This window comes from Phaethon aethereus, assembly GCF_964289735.1.
Source record: "Phaethon aethereus genome assembly, chromosome: 19".
NCBI classification, from domain to species: Eukaryota; Metazoa; Chordata; class Aves; order Phaethontiformes; family Phaethontidae; genus Phaethon; species Phaethon aethereus.
The window spans coordinates 8190251-8210236 of NC_138595.1; the positions used below are offsets into that span (position 1 = coordinate 8190251).

Sequence of the window (19986 nt, forward strand, 5' to 3'; positions counted from 1 at the left end):
ATAAAGACCCGATTTGAGTATTGAACAAGGAATTAAGGTAAGGTTTTAATTTGGATCAATTTGCTTACCCACAAGACACAAACTGCAGACTTTTCTGTGAATAGAGGGGCTCCTTTAATGGATCTCGCCTGACAGGGGATGCTGTACTTGGCAAGCTCAGGCAGGCCATCATGAGCCCATTTAAAAGAGCAAGAGCATTTGTTCACAGCATTGCAAACAGCTTCTCCCCCCTACCAAAAACCCCCAGCACACCTGAAACTTTATTGCAGCAAATTCTTTCCAGCATAGAGGGAAGAACAGCAGAAACACCGTTTTGCAAGCACAACACATTGTGTTGCTGAGCGTGGGTCAAAACATTTCCTCGCTTGTATAAATCAGCCTCAATCCTTCAGTTCAACCTTTATAACTCAATCCTGGGAGCTTCTGCAGACCAAGAGCCATCAGTTGCTGCTAGCATGCTTGATCACGCTGCTGCAGTGGAGCTTTAGATAACTGGCACTTATTTCCCCGAAGGTAGAAAGCGCTGAAGGAAAGACTAGGAGAGGCAGCAGTGAGTAATGTGCCAGGCAAATGCTCATACTGGTGACAAATAGTGTTACCAGCATAAAAGAGACAAGTGAAAAAGGGAAAAGAAAGAGGGAAGGATTCAGGGAAGGAGGGGGCGGGAAATGAATAGGTCAAATCTTCAGCCGGCATAAATCAGCTCTGCTGCAGTGGCCTTGCTTTCAGGGAGCTGAAGGCCATGGCAAGTATTTATCCTCCAAAAATCTGAAAGAAAAAGTCATGAGGAAAGAAGAAAAAAGGTGGCAGGGTGAGTATTCTACTGCTGGAGACCAAATCAGACGTGCAGAGACCTGGATTTTCTTCCTGGCCCTGTCATTAACCTGCAACACACCATCTGTTCCCCCTCCTTCCCCACGGTGTTCTCCGTGCAGGGGCAGGGTGTTCTCTCTCTGTGGAGCTTAGCCGAACGATGCCCAGAACATCGCCAGCAGCTCTCGGCGCCGCTGGCAGGCAATACCAACAGGGTAACAACGGTGTTTTCTCCCACCACTCAGCACGTGTCCTGCTCGCTGTAGCCACGTGTGCTCCAGTGAACTGCCTCTCCATCGGGCAGCGGTTTCCGTCCTTCGGGTGCTGGGGGAACTGAACGTCTCAAAGATGATAAAGCTGGCATTTTGCCCCTCTAACCAGAGCGGTCCACGATCAGATAAACCCAAAGAAGAAACCCAGCCCCTCTGTATCTGCGAGGCTCCTCTGTACCACTGAGGACTCCTGGCCACAGGACACGTCTGCTTTTTGTGACATGTCCTGTACAGGACTGGACATGGCAACATTTGGGTTTTGAAAGAGGAAATAGCAGAAACCATTGACTTACCCTGTGGTATTAGCTGCTCCTCTGCACCTCTGTGTCCTTTAGGCTCTAGTTAAGGCGGGGGGGGAGGGGGGTGAAGGGAAAAAGATATGAAAAATTAGGTCTGTTGCTGCCAACTGGCTCAGCCAGAGCATATATATTTTCTTAGTACTCAGTAAAATGTATCCTGTTGATTAACAAGCTGATCAGAAAGGCCAGTGGTGCAGCTGTCTCAACAGCTCTGATTGCTTTTAAATGATTGTCTATTCTCAGCCCTGTCACTCACAGAAGAAATAACTACCCTAATAAACGGTAGCAAGTTTTCCTGGACTTCAGCCTGCAGAGGTGTCAGCCAACCGAGAGCTATAAGGTCATCCAGAAACACTTCCACCATTCAAAGCATCTAGTCCCCATCAACCATCTTTGCGTTAGCACCAACATTCTGCCCTTGGTCCATCCGACTGAGAAACTTGGTGGCATGCAAGCTAGGATTTGCATTTGCTTTGGCTGAAAAACTAGCAGCAGGGGAAAGTAGGCAATATTTCATAAAAATCTCTGGGGAATGGGACGGGAGGGACAGAGGCTTACCTTTTGACAACCCCAAACCACACAAGACACTCAAGTTTGACTTCCACCTGGTCTAACATCACACTTGTTGAAAGATCTCCTCAGGTCTGCAATCTCTGTAAGTCAACCTGGGGCCACCTTTGAGCAACAAGTCACCGTACAGTGTCAAAATCATGCAAAACGGGCAGTCCCCCACCATTCTAAACCAACTGTGTGAAATTCCCTACATTTCACCAAAATCCACAACGCTTTTTTTTGGCTGGCTTTGAATTGTAGATACAAACTGGTGTGGGGAGGGAAGGCACGCAAATGTGGACCCAAATCCATGAAACATCCCCACAGCTCCTTAGCAAAGCAAGCATCTGGAAGACCACACAGGGCTTGAGAGGCAATCACATGTCAATAAGCAACTTAACTGATTACTTCTAATTACTGAAAGACACCGTCCTGACCTGAAATGGTCCAGTGCATACCTGATCCCCAGTTTTTATGCTGGAGCTGTTATTCCACACTAGGTTAAATAAAGCAAGGCTAGAAAAATAAAGGGTAACAGCGAGCACGGACTACACCGGGTAGCAGCAGGCAGGGCTGTAACGCACGCGGCCGGCTGTGCGCACAGCCTGGGAGTCCGACTGACGAGACTCGTGGAGAGCTCAGAGAATATCATCACCTGATTTTTGGAGGTGATCACTAGCTGCCTCATGGATTTAGTGCAGGAGTAGAGGGTGCTGACACTGGACCATGGAGTCAGCCTGATGCAAGTGCTACAGGTGATCGTTCTCTTTTTGCATCACTGCCTGGGTGAGTGGCATTTGCTGCTCCTTGCTGAGCAGGAGGAGGTTATCATGTGTACAGAGCCTCCAAGAGGAAAGAACTTTGAATAGAAGGTACAGAGGCATCAGTACTTTTGCTGGATTGACTTTAGTACAATGAAGTGCAGGTGCAGAGATACTGCAACAGCAAGAATAAATGACATAGAGAAGGCAGAATAAGCATATAATGGACACTGGGGGAAACTGCTTTAATTCAGTTCCTGGCAGCTGTCACTGTGGTTCTGAAAATACTTTGCAGAACATATTGTTAGTGAACCTCCCTCCATGTTGTGGCATCCAGTCAAATTATAAACATGGACGACATCTGGTCTATGTTGGTTGCTCCAAGTCTGCTGCAGTCATGAAGGGCTGCCATAGAAACTGCTCTGACAAAAAAAAAAAAAAAAGGAAAAAAAAAAAAGAAGAAAAAAGCAAAGTAGGCCCTATAGAGGATTAAGAACTAAAGAACTGCTCTGGGAGCAAGTAAAGCAACTGACAGACAGGGCTTTGGAAGCAGAGAGCAGGGATCTTGAAATGGGAATGCCAAGGTCAAGGAAATTCAATGCGTGGGGATCTGTCTAGCCAAGTGGGCTCAGAGGGAGATTGTCTTATAAGTGTATTTTTTTTTCATGCCACAAGAGGGACCATAAAACAGCCCATTGTGTTTATGGTAAATTTAAAAAATATAATGCAGAGTGCAACTGATGTTGCTATTCATGGGAAAGTTTTTTGTCCTAATAAAACCAAGAATTACCCTACCCCAGTCCTCTACCTCCCCACACTGCTCCCAGACAGGGAAACACTGCGTTCGGCGCTCGGTAGGTGAGTATGAATTGTCCCCCTGTGATCCCGATGGCTCTCTGGAGTTTCCTCAGGAATGTTTCAACCTATCCAGGCCTCAAAATCCACAGTCTTTGGACTTAAAACACGTACACCGAAACATGCAGGCAGGCATAGCGGCCCTACTGAGGTTAACAGAAATCTACCCTTCCAGAGGCCAGAATTCAGCTCTCAGTAGATGCTTGTGCCAACAGAAATCGAGACTAGCAACAGGTCGTTAAGGCTGGCAAAATGGAGCTTAACATGTTAGTTTCTAAGCTTAGCTGCTTTCTTCCAGGAACACGACTGCCCTGTGCTGGCTTAACTCAAGGAGGGGCAGAGACACAGAGAGAAAAGCTGAAAGTCCCTCTCTTTGCGAAGGGGTGATCCTCACTCCTGCACGGGCAGTAGGAAGGGGCCCTGAGGAAACTGCATGCAGCTCCCTGCAGCTAAAAGGATGCTCTGCGGTGGGATGGGAGAGGACTGAATTCCTTCCTTGTCTGTGAGTCCACATCGGCGTTGGCACGTGACCACCTCTGCGTTCACAGCTCGGCGGAGACACGAGACAACGTTAAACACTTAGAGTGAAGAGCCCCTGGTTTGAAGCCATCCTGGCTCTAGAACTAAATAATGCTGATTCTGACCCTAAAACAGAGGCTGAAAGCTCTCAAAACGCCTCTCCACAGGGTGGTTTTCCTGCTGAGCACAATCCCATCCTGGAGCGAGTGTTTGCAAAAACCAAAGCTATCGTTTTTGCCGAGGGCGCAAAGCAAAGCGCAGACATGGAGCCACTCATGCCAGCAAGGCTGCCTGCCCTGCGCTCCTCAGGCAGCGCCACACAGCCGGAGTGCGGCCGCTACCATCGACGGCTCCCTGCCGGATCACACACACGGCAGCAAACGTGTCCACAAAAAAAAAAAAAAAAAAAAAGGAGAGGGGAATTGTCCATCTGAAAATCTTAACCCTCTTCTCCTTTACAGAGCAGAGGGAAGGAGCTGCCAGCATTTCCCTCCAACCTCTCTTCCCTGCAGCTTCCACTACTACAGCAGACTGACACAGCCTCCTTTTTAGATATCCTACAGGAACCGTGCACGTGGGGTGGGCGATTTGGTGAAGAGCAGGTTATGCTTACCAACAGATCCCACTGTTTTCCTCAGGACAGTCCCCGGATTTAGCAGGGGAAAGGCATCTGGTAGCAAATCGTCGTACCACGTGGCCGTCGTCCCAGCGATTGGCAGGTTGTTTTCCAACGGCGGGCTTCGCTCCGCGGCCTCGAGCAGAAGGATCTAGACAGGGGACACGGGCAAGGCAGACAAGGTCAGCAGGATGGCTTCACACGCGGTCTCAATCCCAAGAAGTCTTGAAACTCCTCTCCTTGCCAGCAGGAGCTGTGGATAACTGCATCACAGACTGCAGGGTTTTGGTGTTAAAGCTCTATTGGTTTTCTGGAAAGCGGCAGCAATTAAGTGTAGGAAGCTGCGCTGTTAAAGTTGCAAGAGGGTCCCACACACACCCTCCTTGGAGGGGCCTTCCCTGCTTGCAGAGAGGCTCAGCCTCACGTGGGATTGTCTCCCTGGTGACAAACATGAAACCAGGGACCAGAGCTGGCGTTAAGGGACACAGCATTTCACTGCCAGATTACGTGCTGAAGTCCAGAGTCATCGGGTCAGAAACTACTGAGAGCTGGTCCAAGGTGAAGGGCTGTAGGATGCCCAGGGTGGCAAACTGAGGCGCCTCAGGAAAAACCCTGGTTGCAAGTCGAAGTACCAACACTGCCCAATGGAGAATCTGGAGCTTTTAAAGAGCTGAAGTGCTTTAGTTTTGGAGCGAATTAAAAAAGGTAGGCAATTTCCTCAAAGAGCTCTACTTAGAAGTAATAGGATATTATTAAAACCCACAGCTGTTTCTATACCTTATAAACACACTCCCTTCAAATAAATCCACATCCCAGTGTGCGTCCCTGAGCTATTTAGGCCATTTACAAGATAAGCTCTTTGGCAAAATGACCCTGTTTTCCCTGTATGATTTACACTGCTTTTCATCAAGCTGTGCTCCCCTGGCCACTGGTGGCCCGTTTGAAACTGGAAATTAGTCTTTAACATGGCTGCATAAAAACCTAAACACCCACAAGAAGTAGAGGGTTGAAGGACCCAGGTGGACTCTGTCCACTGACAAACTCACTGACAAAGTTAAGTCCAGGGGAACATTAATTGCACTTTAAAATCAACATTTTCAATTAAAGTTTCCATAAAATTAGGATTTTTTTTTTCCTATTTTAATCTAAATGCTTCATCCCCCTGTCTTGCCAGCCACTAAGCAAGGATGGCATACAAAGTAGTCTAAACATTTTTTTTAAAAAAGCCTAACTACCCCTTCAACTCCACACCCACCGGCAGCACTGACCTGGGGTGCCAAGCCCACGTGTTCTGCTGCAAACGGATTTTGCCCCAGCTGCTAGAAAGAAGCTAAACAGAGGCCAAAGGCAGCACCCACGTTTCCAGTGGGGCAGCCAAAGCATCAGCCATGCCTGGGATGCAGCAGCATCCCTGCCGCTCACCTGGCAGCTGCATCGATCCCTGGCAGAGCTGCCTGCCTAGGATGGACGCAGGACGCCCATCGGGCAGGGGCAGGGCTGAGGTTTCCAGCGCAAGAGTTTTGATCCAAGCATCCAGCATCTCCAGCATCGTCTGCTTTCTATGCACAAAGCTGCACGGGAAAATTGTTCAAGGAGTGCAAAACTGTGGTTTGTTACAGCACTGTCTCTTCCTATTTAGAAACCACCTAAGCAAATACTGATTTTAGGGATAAGGGAAATAAAAGAGAACGCAGCTCAAACTTTCCACTAAATCCCTAGAAGTGTCAGCTTTTACATGCTGTGTTGTCTTTACATAATGAAGTCACACTGCAATTATAAATGAGAGTGACTTGGCTCCTCTTGTTTGTTTTTAGCTTGCAATTATTACAAGGTTTATCACTTATTTATTACAAGGCATGGTGAGAGCCAGTATTGCAGCAGCGCCAGAAATGATGAACTTCCTGCAGAATGCACTGGCCTGACAGGAGTGAATCAGAAACTAATTAAACTGGGAGCTAGGTTAAGTGCAGGGGAACTGAACCTCTGTTGCTGTTGCAAACAAGCAAAATTCTTCCTTTATTGCAAGGATCTTTATTCATGGATCCAGAGTTTTGCTTTTTGAGTAATAAGAAAGCAAAAAGGAATCAAGCCACAATGCATTTATTCAACGGGCTTCTCTGATGCCAGGCAAGGAAGGAATGGGCTCGGTCTCTCGCATGCCCTTCTGTGCTTCTACCCAACAATCTGTCAGGCTTTCAAGGAAATACGCTGTCAGTTCAACAAACGCTTAAGCACGTGCCTTACCATAACGGTGCTTAATTCCATTGACGTGGGACTCAAGTGTGCATTGAAGACCTTTTCGGAATCACTTTATACTATTATATTACGCTCTTACTTCCCCAGCAAAACACCCGGATGTTGCCAAGGGGTACTCTGCCACAGAGGCAAAACTAATCCTGGAGATGGCAAAGTAGAGGGGCTACAGCCAGGGCAGGGTTAGGATGCTCCTGCTGCGAGGAAGGGACCTTGTCTAAGACAAGGGCTGTCTTGGACAGTATTTTGCCGCAGCCCGGCAGTGCTGGGGGAAGAGGTGATATTAAATCAATAGGTGCAATGGTGAGAGACCAGCAAACCGCAGGGGTCCGGGGCCCTCCCGGGTGGTGTGAGCGGCGCTAGCACAGCTCTGCCGAAGGTTGCATCTGGAGTGGAACAGCTCCAAATCATTTTTATGGGTGATAATAAAAATGTGTTACCACATAATCAACGCAGAACAGTGGCAACGGTATCCTTTTCATTAAAACAACATGTTTTAAATGAGCACTCTGCTGATAAACGTTGTAAAAGGTTTAAAGGCATGCACAGAATAATCCAGTGTGCTCCTTTATAAATTGACTCTACATACTTAGCAGTCATTAAGGCTCAAACCATAGTAACAAGTTTATTTTCCCTGGGCACAAAACGATAGAGGTCAGGAAATCTCCAGACCTGAAATTGCTGAGAAATTCTAGTTTTTATGATTAGGACTGAAGAAGTGCCCAAAAGAAATAAAGTAGAGAGACAACAGCTCTCACATCCGTGAGGTTCACAGAGCTAAACTAAAGAAGGAAAAGCACGAGGGATTTAGTCACATTCAAAATCTCAAACTATACACACTTCTTTCAACACGGAGTGTCCGTGTCCTCTCATAAGCTAGCACAGCACAAATGGGGTCCTTACGCATTACTGCAATAGCACTGGAGCCATTCATCTATTTTCTGTCACGTTCTGTTTTTCTTAAGGCTGCCATTGCCGTAGTCAAGGGACTCGAGGAGAATTCCCACTTTCATTAAACAAAAAAAGAAAGTTTCTATCCCTCCGAGTAAACTGCTGGAAAATGATACCACAGCGGCTCACAGCCAGAAAGCAAATTAGCAAAATGTGCAATGTATTAAAGGCTCAGTAATAAAGTCTTTGTATTTTCTAGTCAATAAGGTTGAGGTAGAGGGAGGGATAACACAAAGTGAAGAACAACGTGTGGTTTTGATTGGAAAGCCTCATTGCAAGCCGTGCCCACCTCTGTTGCTATTACCACTTTCAACGCAGAAGTTGAAAGGAAGAATGGAGGCAGAAAACATCCTAATGCCACCGTTAAATAAATTTCCATGTCATAGATGAAATACATCTTGATGCCATGGTAACGATAGTCACCCAGCAACCAGAGCAGGTACAGAGAACTAGCTGAAGGGCAGCACTTGGGGTTGCTGCCTGTGTTGTCAGGAGGGCAGATCCCCACAGAAGACATGAAGGCCTCTCCTCCCCAGTTTGCACTGCGTTGCACGAGGTGAAGGATGGCCTCAACTCAGCAAAACACTTGGGCTTTTGTCTTTTTGCACGTATGGAAATGAAAAGTCAAATCTGAGCCTAAATGGACACGCTGAACTGGAGCCTCTGGCAACAGAGGTCCCACCGGCATGAGGGCTTGTCTCTGGTTTCCAGACCCCACCTCTCAGATGCAGCTGAACTGGGTCAGAAAGCTGGAAAGAGCTGAAATGGGGCCATGTCTCCTGCCAACACCGCAGCAGGAGACGGGCCCAACGCAGGAGACGGCGTGTGAACACGAAAGGAACGCAGGAGGGATGACGCACTGCACTGGCCAAGGAGCTTGCAGGCCAGCGCCAGCGGCAGAGGTCATTGCCTGCAAAACTCACCCCGGGGCCTTTCGAGTCCCGCAGAGCCGCCGGGCTCACCTCTGTACAGGATCTGGCGCTTGCTCTTCTCCCGTGGCTCACAGCCTGGCTCTTCGCTGTGGGGCCCGCTCACACGTAGGGCCCTCAGCAGGGACATCAGTGTTATGTGCCTGAAGTTCAGTCCCAGCTTACTCAACCCACCTCCCCCTTTTCTATTTGCCAGCATAAACTTTCTAAACTTCAGACACATACCACATTTCTTGCATCAGATCAAAAGCTCAGGCCAGGGACAATGGAAACAGGAGGAAGGTTTTCATCTTCTTGAGATGTTCAGTGTCAGAGGACTTTTTTTGGCTTGTAGTGGCTTTCAAGAACCCTATTTTGGTTGTTCCCACACATCAAAAGAAGATTTCACAAGCACAGCCTCCTCCCATCATCTGTCCTCCGCTTGCATTCCTGATGTCCTGTAACTAGTAGGTGCTAGAAACAAGGCAAGAACAGCCACGCTTCCAAAGATTTCAGAATTGATACAACAGGGCTCAGAATGCTTTTTCTTTGGATAAAATTCCATGGAAATGCAGAGGGAATAATTTGACATAATCCAGATGGATATTATTAATTAATAAACAGGGGATATTTGGTCTCTTGAAGCATTGGCAGAATTAACTCCCCTCCATCCTCCTCTGAAGAGGAGGGAAAGAAACTGCATGAATCCAGCTCATCAACTAAAAATTCCAGTGTAAAGTAAGATTCCCTTGATCTTGTAAAGACACAAGCTGATTAATAATGGTAATTGCATAACTTGTTGGACATATCTTACTTTATAGCAAATTATTTGGCAAAATGTAAGAGTTTTTTAATCATTCATCAAGACACAGAACTAAACAGGGAGTTTTACAAAACCTGATGGAGAACGGTATCTCTCTTGTAGAATATGAAACCTGTGAACGCAAGGCTCCAACGCAGACGCAATTGCTTGGTTTCAAAAGCCAAAAGACATTCAGTAAGTGTCCACTAAAATCTGATGAACCGGATGCCCAGAGAGAACTTGGGTGACTTCATACTTATTACATCTCGGAGGCTTTGGCCAAAGGGGACAAGGTAATTAGTGCATGGAGGAGTTTTCATTATATTGATAAATTATGTGGGGAACAATAGCTGATGTCACTGTAGTGACCCAATGTAGACCAAAAGGTAAGGTTTATGTCATCAGCTGTTGCATGGAAGACAGAATTGTGGACCAAAGGCTTCTGCCAATCCACAGGTAGCGCAGTTCATGCTCTTTCTGCAAAGGTTTTTGTACATTTTTAGAGGATTTCCAAGAAAGAGGACGCAAAGAGTGACTGTTTCATCAGCAGGTATCTTCTGGGGGTGAATCAGAGTAGAGAAGACACAAAAGCACAGGCTGGCCTACTAGTTTAGATGAAACGCAGGCAATGTTCAGCAGATCATCAGACCATCAAGGCTTTGCTTGAGAGAGCAGCAGCGAGGGAAAGACTGGCAGCAGTCCTACCGGGTCACTGCACTCAGAGGCAACTGGGGAGCTTCTCTGATATTGCTACACATTGGAGATTTACCTCTGCTGCTGTGAGCCCGTGCCGCCTGCCATCACTGGCACCCCGAAGTGTTAGAGCCAGGGCAAGAAGCTAGATGTGGAAAGGCTCCTGCAGTCCTTCAATGCTGCGCTAAGAGTTCATTGCAGAGCAAAGTGGACAAAGGAGCTCGGAGTGAAATCAGATTCCCCACCATTGCTTTAAAGCACCTGATAAAAATACATCGGAGCTATAACCTTCCACCCTCAAAATCACATCATTCTCCTCTGTGCAATTTATTGCTCGTCACTTGCTGGGGATGTAGCAGTGCTACGGACGCAGAGCCAGGCCAGCCTGAGATGAACTCAGTCCTGACAAAGCAATGGCTTTGAGAGCAGCTCTCTGCTGCTCACCAGGTGAGGAGCCCTCAACTCTGGCTGAGACATTCACATCAGCGAGCTCAAATAGGCTGAGATGTCTCGTGTGCTCTCCTCCTGCGCTGGACTCAAAACGAAAAGCTGCAAGAAGAGAGCAGCACAACTGGAAAAAATAAAGGTCTTGGTCCTTTCCTGGCTTGCCTTGGTGCAAGCTGAAAAAAAGGACCCAAAGTAATTTTTCTCTTATAATCGTACTTTCCTTGTGAAAGTCCACTAGAATTTCCGACTGAGAATCAAGTGGTAGTTTGCACGTCTGGGCACGAGATTACCAAAGGATGGGAGCACTTACATCCCTTAGGCTCCTCACATACCTGCCTTCCTGAAATCTACTTTTTGTCCACAGAAGTATTTCTCTTAAAAAACAAAGCTTGTACACAACGTTCCCAGGTATTAAACACACGAAAAGCATTTCCTAATGCAGACGTAGGATTTGCTTGGCACATTAAGTTGCATGTCATAGGAAAACAGAATTTTTCAAAGTTATTTTATGAAAATATTAATTATATTTGACTACAAATGCCAAACTTGTAACTAAAAGACTTTGCGGGAGGGAATGGTGGAGGGGGAGGTCTTTAAAGCCTTTTTGTGGTTCTGGCAAATGATCTACAGCATTTGCCAAACACATGGAACGGTCTTAGGGGATAGATTGCTCCTTCAATCCAACAGTGATAAGAAACAAGATCCAACAATTACCAGACTTGAGAACGAAAGGATTGTAACTGTCGTTCTGAAAGACGGAAGCTTGCCCAAATGAGAGAAAGGCCAGTACCCAAACTGCCTCAAGTGTCCTAATCCTAAGCATGATTATTGCTGATTAGAAAAAGGCCAATGAGATAGATGCAACATTCAGATACGAACACTGAAACAAAATTCAGTTTCCCCACCCGGTTTTGGTCCATGGTTCCCCTGTGTAAAAATCAGTTAGGAAGTTGCACTTTATTCTTAGGGATGTTTGTTACGTTAATTGACCTACAGAAACTCAGCATTAAATTAAAAATTTTACAAAGATTGATTTAAATTTGCTATTGCTACTAGAAACCAGCCAGTTATTATACAGCTACCTGTGAAATAGCCCAAATACTCCTTAAATTCAATGCATTACTGAAGCTGGAGGAGCCGATTCTGCACAGGGTCATGAAGAAACTTTAGAGATTAGGTAAGCCACCTTCCTGTTCAGAACAGAAAGAAAACAAGTAACTGTTAGTGGCAATCACATACACAAGGTGGAAAATCCATGGAAGTCCTTGAAATATCAAGCAGCCACTAGTGTCCACTCTATAGGACCAGCAGTAGCCTCAGAGCCACGCAACTGGGGTTTCCCTCCCAATCTCTCAGCCACGTCTCAGTACCACGAAACATCTTCTATTTTCCCAGTATTTCTCCACTAGAGCAGGAAATTGTTTTATTGTCCATCAGAGAAAGAAAAGAAAACATTTCATACAATGATTACAATTAAAAGGCCAAGTAATGGTGCTTCATAATCAAAAGACACCGGGTAGTGAAGGTACCGTGGGGTAATCTGTTCTAAATAAATGGAGTGATTTCATATAAATAGCAACATATTGATCAAACGCTGTGCACAGTACAAAGATTTTCTTTAAAACCTTTCAAAATCTTCTGCGTGGGGAATCACATTACAAGGACTGTTTTCATGCAAAAAATATGCACGTCATTTATCAATCACACAATGAATCAATCAGACACTAGATATGTAACGTTATCTCCCCGCACCGAAGCTGTAAGCGAAACACCACAAACTTCTCAAAAGTGGTGTCAGGAGATAAGACTGGATTGTATCAACTCAGATCAAATGCTGCACTCAAGCTCCAACCAAAAGCTGGGATTAATATCGCAGCGCCCGTAGCTCTGTGGTGCAGTTTATTAAAAGAAACTGGGGTGAGGGGGGGCAGAAATTTTTGTGCAGCTGCCTGCTTTCCTGCTAGCACTGCCCGCCGCGGGCAGCGGTGCCGCTCTCTCCTGACACCGCAGCTCTCTGGAGCTTTGGTGGAGTTTGTCTGGGCTTAGTCCTGTGACACAGGAGGGCAGCATCAGGCTCGGAAAATTCAGAAAGGAAGGGCTGTACACTCCTCCCACTAAGCAGCGGTGCTGGCAGAAGGGGAAACCTTTCATCTGAAATAAAAGCAGGGTTCGTTCTGCCCTCCCACCAGTGAGGCTCCCCGCAAGGTCAGGGGGTGCTGTAGTGATGTCAAGCAAGATGTCATGGGAAAGAAGTAAGGTTTGGCATGCTGGGGCTTGGGGAGGGGATAGCTTTCTTCCTGCCTTGCACACTTTTGTGTCCTTGACCCCGGGCCCAACACCATCCTCCCAGACAGAGGGTCCCATAGATTTCAAGCTCAACACCATCAATCAAGCTTTCAAATCTCTGGCACCCAAATGGGGCTGGTATCAAGCAAATGGAACAGGGCAACTCCATCCTGGGGAGATGACAGGGTAACTCGAAACAGGGGAGATGAGGATGGAACCTGATTCCATTTCCTTTCACTTCCTTTCCTGCAGAAACACCTCCTACAGCCACCAGGACAACCTAAAGCTGCGTTAAGGAAAATGTAAGACATGCAAAGAGTTTGTTCTGCCGCGCAGTTCAGCCGGGTCTCGGAGACTCTCTCCTCCCCAAGGGGAATATAAGCACCGGTCCCTACTGAGTCATTTTTCATTCCATTTGCTCTGTGTTTATTCTTGCTTCTCGCTTTCTGATCCAACTCTCATATTACAAAAATCAGAGGGTTACTTTTATTACCTCATTTGGACGCTGATCTTAACAAGTTGGATGAACCAACTGATCCTTGTAATAAGAAAGATGAGACCATTTCTGGTTATATCCCCATTTTTTAGGGGACAGCAATAAAAGCCTGCAGAAGAGGAGTGGGGAAAGAAGATGCCACAGGCTTTTAGCCTCTTCTTCCACAACTGAATTTACGTTTCCTTAACTTGCCCTTCACAGCCACCGGAGGACAAACATGCATTTTATATATCCTCACACATAACCAAGAAAGGCTTTTGGCTCCTTGTGCCCCTTGCAAAGGTGTGAGGAAGAGATTGTTTTGCACTTGTCCCTAAGCCACTCTATTAAAGCAAAACTTCTCACCCAGCACCGATCTGCCCAGGTCCACAGTGCCTTCAGAGGTAGCTTTCCACACATTTGCTCTCACCCTTAGACCTTGAAGTATATATAACAAGTCTACATAGGCTCCACGTGCCTCAAAGCCCTTACAGCAGGTGCCAACGGCCTGACCTGCTTGAAGCCGGCCATTTGTGCTGCGGTGGCTGATCTCACCCATTGCCATTCCCTGAGCTCACCACAGTCATGCTGGGCTGAAATTTAAAAGAGCAAAAGCAGTAAAGCTCCTCAACTTCAGCTGTCTCCAGGTGCAGGACTGTGGCAGGAAAATCCATCTCTACTCACAGGAAGGGTGAACTTCCACATCTGTCTTTGCAGAACAAGACAGCAAAAATCAGGGGTGGATCAGTCTCCAACATTGGTAAGGGACATGTGTGCCCATTCCGTCACTCCTGTCTTCTTCTGAATGCCTTCCAGGCTGTTCTGGTGGTGAAATGAGACATTACAAGACAGTCTGGAGAGCTGAGAGACAGCTTTATATCCAGATCATCCAGCAAAATAGGGAACTTTCTCCAAAATCCAGAGCAGGAATACAGAAAATCCTAAACAAATTCAAGCACCTTTTTAATGGTACTAGCTATTATCGAGTACAGTAACTGAGGTCATTACATTGCTACATAGATCAAACTGAACTTCAATTAACCTTGAAAAAAGGGTGAATCAGCATATTTCTCTTGTGAACAGCACCAGCATTCATGTAATGTTGCTTCACTCTCCAATTAATTCCTACAGTCAATTTTTGCTCAGCACCCACAGCTTTTCAAACAAAGTTGAAGCCAAAAGATTTATGACGTTGCTGGCCTGGGCTGCAGAAGGCACCCTTGCAGAGACACAGTCTTTACTACTTCACAACAGAAAGAAATAACTCATCTCCCTCCATAAAAGTAAACTCTTTCATGAGCTTTGCTTCCAACTTGAGTCTCTGTGGGAGTATAGTAAAGTCAGAAGGAAACCCATCACAGCAACAACACAAATTGCCTCGCTGCTGCACTGAGACAGAGGCATCATGCACTATGCCCAAGGTCAAGAGCTGACAAGAATCAAGTTACCCAAAGCCCCACTCTCAGGAAGGCAGAGAGAAGGTGGTGTGGTCTTGGCTGTAGCTGGGACTGAGACAGCACCAAAATCCTTCAAGTGTCACCTAGAGGGTCTGGCTGGCTACGTCTTGGCGCTGAACTTTGCAGGCATCTGCCTCACTGCTCCTCATGTCAGAAGGTTTGCAGGACTACGAAGTCTTCAGCCATCAACACTGTTGATGATGACTCAGCGCTCCCTCCTGAACGCGGAGCAGGGGGCAGCCGCATGGCTGCCGACATAGGAAGCGTTTCCTAAGGAGAGCACGTCAGGTCTGCCAGTCAGGAGACACACGCCAGTTACTGCACAGCAAGTGCCCTAGGTTAGAGTAGGAGACGGCGTGCTCCTGCCTTCGCTAGAGCTCCCATGCAGGAGGCAAGCAGGTAGCACTTCCCAAATACAATGGGCAGCTGGTGCCTACGCCAGAGAGCAGATTGCCGTCAGGTGATGGGAATGCCACCCAGTTTAAACCAGCTTCATATCCATAAGGCAAACCCACTGACCTGGGTACAGTTCCACTCTTGCACTAAGACTTTCGAGGGGATTTGGGCAGGCAGGACCTCCTTCCACCTCCATGAAGCCCTGCCAGGGCCCCGGCTGAGGTTGCCATTAGGCTCCTAATGCTTTGCCACCTGACACAAGTGCTGAGCAGCACAAGCCAGCAGAGCACGGGCGCCCTGGTGTCAGGACAATCTTTGGTTATCGTTTTCCAGTGAGCTAAATACAGAAAGTCCTGGAAAGCGAAGGAAGGCACCGTTGGCTACAGGCTGAGCACGAGAGGGCTGATGTACGTCCCTCTGAGGCTGGTCCCATGTCTGTCTTGGTTTCGGGACTGCACACACAGAGGTCAGTCACCAGCCCCTCTCCCAACGCCTCCAGCTCCTCGCTGCCAAAGAACACCCACCTGCCCGGTCCCGCTGCTTGGAAAAACAACCCAGCTCATCTTTGTCCTTTGCGCTACAACAGTTGTTTTCTCTCGCACGATTCCGCTCCCCAGAATTTCATTCCCCCCGCTCCTTCATTCTCCTGTAGTGAAATACAGCTGCGAAGGCTTTGAGGAAGTTCCAGACAACATTGCTCACTCCGTTTCAGCACAGACAATTCCCAAACTACCATAATATCATGCACTGGCCTCAAAAACACCACACGTCCACCACCCCCCTCCACAAAGGTTTCTCCCCAAATTCTTTTATGTCATTGATAACCACCAGTTAATGAATAACAACAGCAGCACAATGCCTTAAAGGGACCAAAGCACTATACGTAACAGCCAGGAATGGGCTGTCACAGGAGGGACCACAGCTCAAAGGGGACAGGCTGATTCAGCTGCTGTGTTGCTAGACTGGAACAATTCATCTAAATCCCAGGAGATAGAAATTAAAACAATTTGCGGGGGGGGGGGGGGGGGGGGGGACAACATGAAGGTCTCCCTTTAACATTTGTCTCCGCTAAACCATACGTGAAAGCCTCCCACCTTTCAGAAAAGGGATAAAAAAGCAGGACTGGATAGCACTTGAAGAGCAGGCTAACGAACAACTCTTCTTACAAAAATCTACATACCGTTACTCCTCTGTTTTGCACTCTACATTGGTGAGGTTTCTACAAGGTATTTTTAGTGAGAGACACCAGAATCAGAGTCCGCTTCTTTCCTGAGCCAGGGGAATCACTGCTTTATATTCCCACATTATCAAACAGCTGAAGGCAAGAGCTTTTTTGTACAGCTCCACCTGCGCTGTTTCTGGAGCAAAACCTGAGTCAACGTGTTCCAGTCAAGAGCAATAAGCTATTTATTCTTTATTAGCAACTGTCATTTGTGACAGCAGGGAAGAAGGGAGTCAGAGATGCAGCTGTGTGGCGGAGCGAAGCCAAAGAGGATGCGTGAGAAGCAGAAGGAGCTGGGCCAGAGGTGAGCGATGCCCGTGGGCACGGCAGCGCTGCCCTCGTTCCTTGGGGCAGGACCACGCCACAGCATCCTCCTCGCTGTGGGCAGAAGGACAGACACCTGATCTCTCCAGGGCTGCCAACTCAACATCTTCTTCAGCAGCAACTCTTGGAAATTTTTGCCAAGGAGAAGAATAAAGGCAGATCCTTACCTTGGCCTCAAGTGTGTTTAGCCTCTCAGTCATATCCGCTAGTCTTGTGCAGTTCATGCATTCTAGAAAGAACAAAACAAAATGATGTTAAATTTCTATGTACTTTGCATTTTAATCCACGGCTTTTAGTCTACAGATCCTGATCCTTTTTTGATCAAAGGCACAAAGAAAAGCGATTCAAGATCAGTTAAGGGGGGAAAAATAAGTATTGAAATCCATTGCACAGGTAAACAGCCACAGCCGCATTACACAAACCTTGTTTGGGGATGTTTAGTGGGGCAGACTGTGAAACCAAGTTCCCAATAGGTTACTTAGTTTTAAGACTTCACGATGCCAACCAGCGTGACCCGTTGTCACCAGCAGAAACACCACTTCTGCTACTGGTGCAAGCTGGTGTGGCACATGCTGCCACCTCACAGGACATGAAGCTGCACAACCACTACTTCCATTTCGCTCTGTGCTGTACCCTCTCCTATACTAGGTCCTGGTTAAATACAGAGAAAAATCAATGAATATACAAAATGCCCATCTCGGTGGAGTCCTGCTCCATCCCTGGGCTCCCAGGCCCTGTTACCACTCCCACAACAAATCATCTGTCTCGGTGATAGCAAGAAAATCCAAGACAGGCTCCAGGGCTGATGCAGACCAGAGCTGCAGCACGAAGTGGTTTCCATCTCACTTTGCTGCACAGAAACAACAGACAGGCAGCAACCACCAAAGGGGGCTCGATAGGATGCCTTAGCAAGAACAAACGTTAATGTCACGGGCTCTGAGTGCAGTTTAAAATGATTGCTTGATACAAAGGACATCCCTTATCTAAACAGAAGGCCTGCTGCTTTGCCTCTGTTTTCATTTCAGCAATTTTAAAGTGAGGGAAGGAGGAAAAAGCCCTGAACAGAGATGTAATGAACAAGGCACTTTCCCAGCGCTTTACAGCAGTGTTGAACTGCTCATTCCCAGCCCTCAGAGCAGCTTTCCAGACCGGACCACTCGCCTACCATGACTTCTGAAGCACAGCAGTTTTTAAAAAGACAAAATGACTTGCAGCATGAAGTATTTCGGAGAATAAACCATGCATATTCAGGTGATGAATCACTGCCATCTCATGTCCCGCAGAAGAGAAATACATCACTGTGTGCATTTCTGGGCTCCTTAAGGGCCAGAGACAGTTTTCATTGACTGGCCATGGAAGAAGTGTTTAATCCTGGTATTTCCATAGGGCTGGGGAGGTTGACCTGTAATTCTTGAGCCCCTTAATAGACCATTCAGGTGCAGCTCAGGCTGAGGTTGTACCGATGCAGGCGATATTGAGTAAACCCAGTGCCTACCTATGGGGATGAATGGGTGAACATGGGTTTTGGCCTGACTAAACATCACCCCGACACCTGGGACTCAGTTGTCCCCCCTAACAAGCTTTGTCCCCTTTTGCACAAGGAGCCCCAAGGAATTTCTCCAATCTTCATCCACAAACACTTTCCAATTTTACAAAGCACATGGTATGTACTGATGGCTCTTAGCCATGCAAAGATTTTAGCGCATGGCTCAGAGGGCCAGGAAGCTTGGCTGTTCCATATTAGTGATTTACAGTCCAAGAAGACTGCTTGAGTGCTAACGGCAACCAGTCACCCATTGCATAAATGTTCCAAAAAAATTCTCTCACCGACCCTCCTCGAAGAACTGGGTAGCTTCCCAAAGGAGCTAGACATAGAGCTCCTGCATCACAACACCCGACATTTTGCAGACAAAGCATCTGATGGTTCAGGAACACTTAGATCGAGGGATTTCCTCACGGGTCAATACTGACATGGATTTTCTTTTACCCAACAGGAAATAACATTTGTTTATTTTTATTCTCTGCAGTAGATCTTGGGCAGTATTTTTTGGCTTGAATTGGCCCATGAATACGCAAGTGCCATAAGTGCATTGTCCCACAGGGAAGGAAATGGGTGAGGCTTGTTTGGTCTGGATATGCTTGTTGTGTGTATAACAGGGAATTACATTCTGCATGTAACCAGCTTCATGCTTTTGATCTTGCTCATCCCCATAGAAAGATAAGATTGAATAAATCCAGTGCTCACAAGAGCCAAAAGGCGTACCAGATGCGTTACAGAGCAAATAAAATACAGAGTTCTATTCTCCCTTCTGCTGGCTTGCACATATTAATAACTCCCATAGGTTTCGAGAGATTGACTTGAGCTGTCTGAAAACCATCTTTGTGCATAATTTGAGATGGACTGATCATTTAAGCTCTCTTTGGAGAGCTCAGCTCATAAAAAAGGGCTTGTACTACCCCTCTGCACAGGGGTGAATCAACCAGCTCTCAGTGGGGACGATACTCCGATCATCTCTGCCGGCCAGAGTGTACGAACAGCACCAGTCCAGCAGCCCTCTCTGCTCTTGAAGAGTGTCTCAAAAAGCCCTCACAGGTGCGTTTGCAGCACATAGATTTAAATGACCAAAATGACAGAAGGGGGGAGGAAGCAGCAGTGCCACTGCATGGCAAGATTTATACCAACATTGTCTTCATGTCAGGGATGTTTACTGAAACATATGGAAAAAAACAGTCAGAAAGAAAACTACTTAAGCTCAAGTTGGATTTGAACTCTGATCCTTTCCTTTGTGAAATGCCTAGAAACCCAGATGCACACCCAAGGTACTTAGTTAAATATCTTTTGGATCCAGGCTAGTCCAGAAAGTGGACGTTCTAATGCAAAAGATCTTCTTACGAAGGCAAGCCATCCTGCCAACAAACCCTTGTGACATTTATTTAGCTAACCAACAGACGGACAATGCTTTCAAACAGAGATGAATGTTCAATACTGCAGTTGCAGAAACTACATCCAAAGCTTGCTCACAACCCACCGAGGACCAAGCTGCTTCAGGGTCTGGGGTCTTGAGCTGTCCTTGCAGAAAGCCTG

General features: G+C 46.9%; 1 protein-coding gene across 1 annotated transcript in view; it reads right to left on the reverse strand.

Moving 5' to 3' along the window:
• COL26A1 (collagen type XXVI alpha 1 chain) overlaps window positions 1–19986 on the reverse strand; it is a gene marked incomplete at both ends in the record, with an annotated part of 175066 nt that overhangs the window by 23099 nt on the left and 131981 nt on the right. Inside the window, 3 exons of the mRNA XM_082008622.1 lie at window positions 1379–1423; window positions 4685–4838; window positions 17069–17130. Of these exons, the coding sequence (XP_081864748.1) occupies window positions 1379–1423; window positions 4685–4838; window positions 17069–17130 (261 nt within the window). The remainder of the gene's footprint in view (window positions 1–1378; window positions 1424–4684; window positions 4839–17068; window positions 17131–19986) is intronic.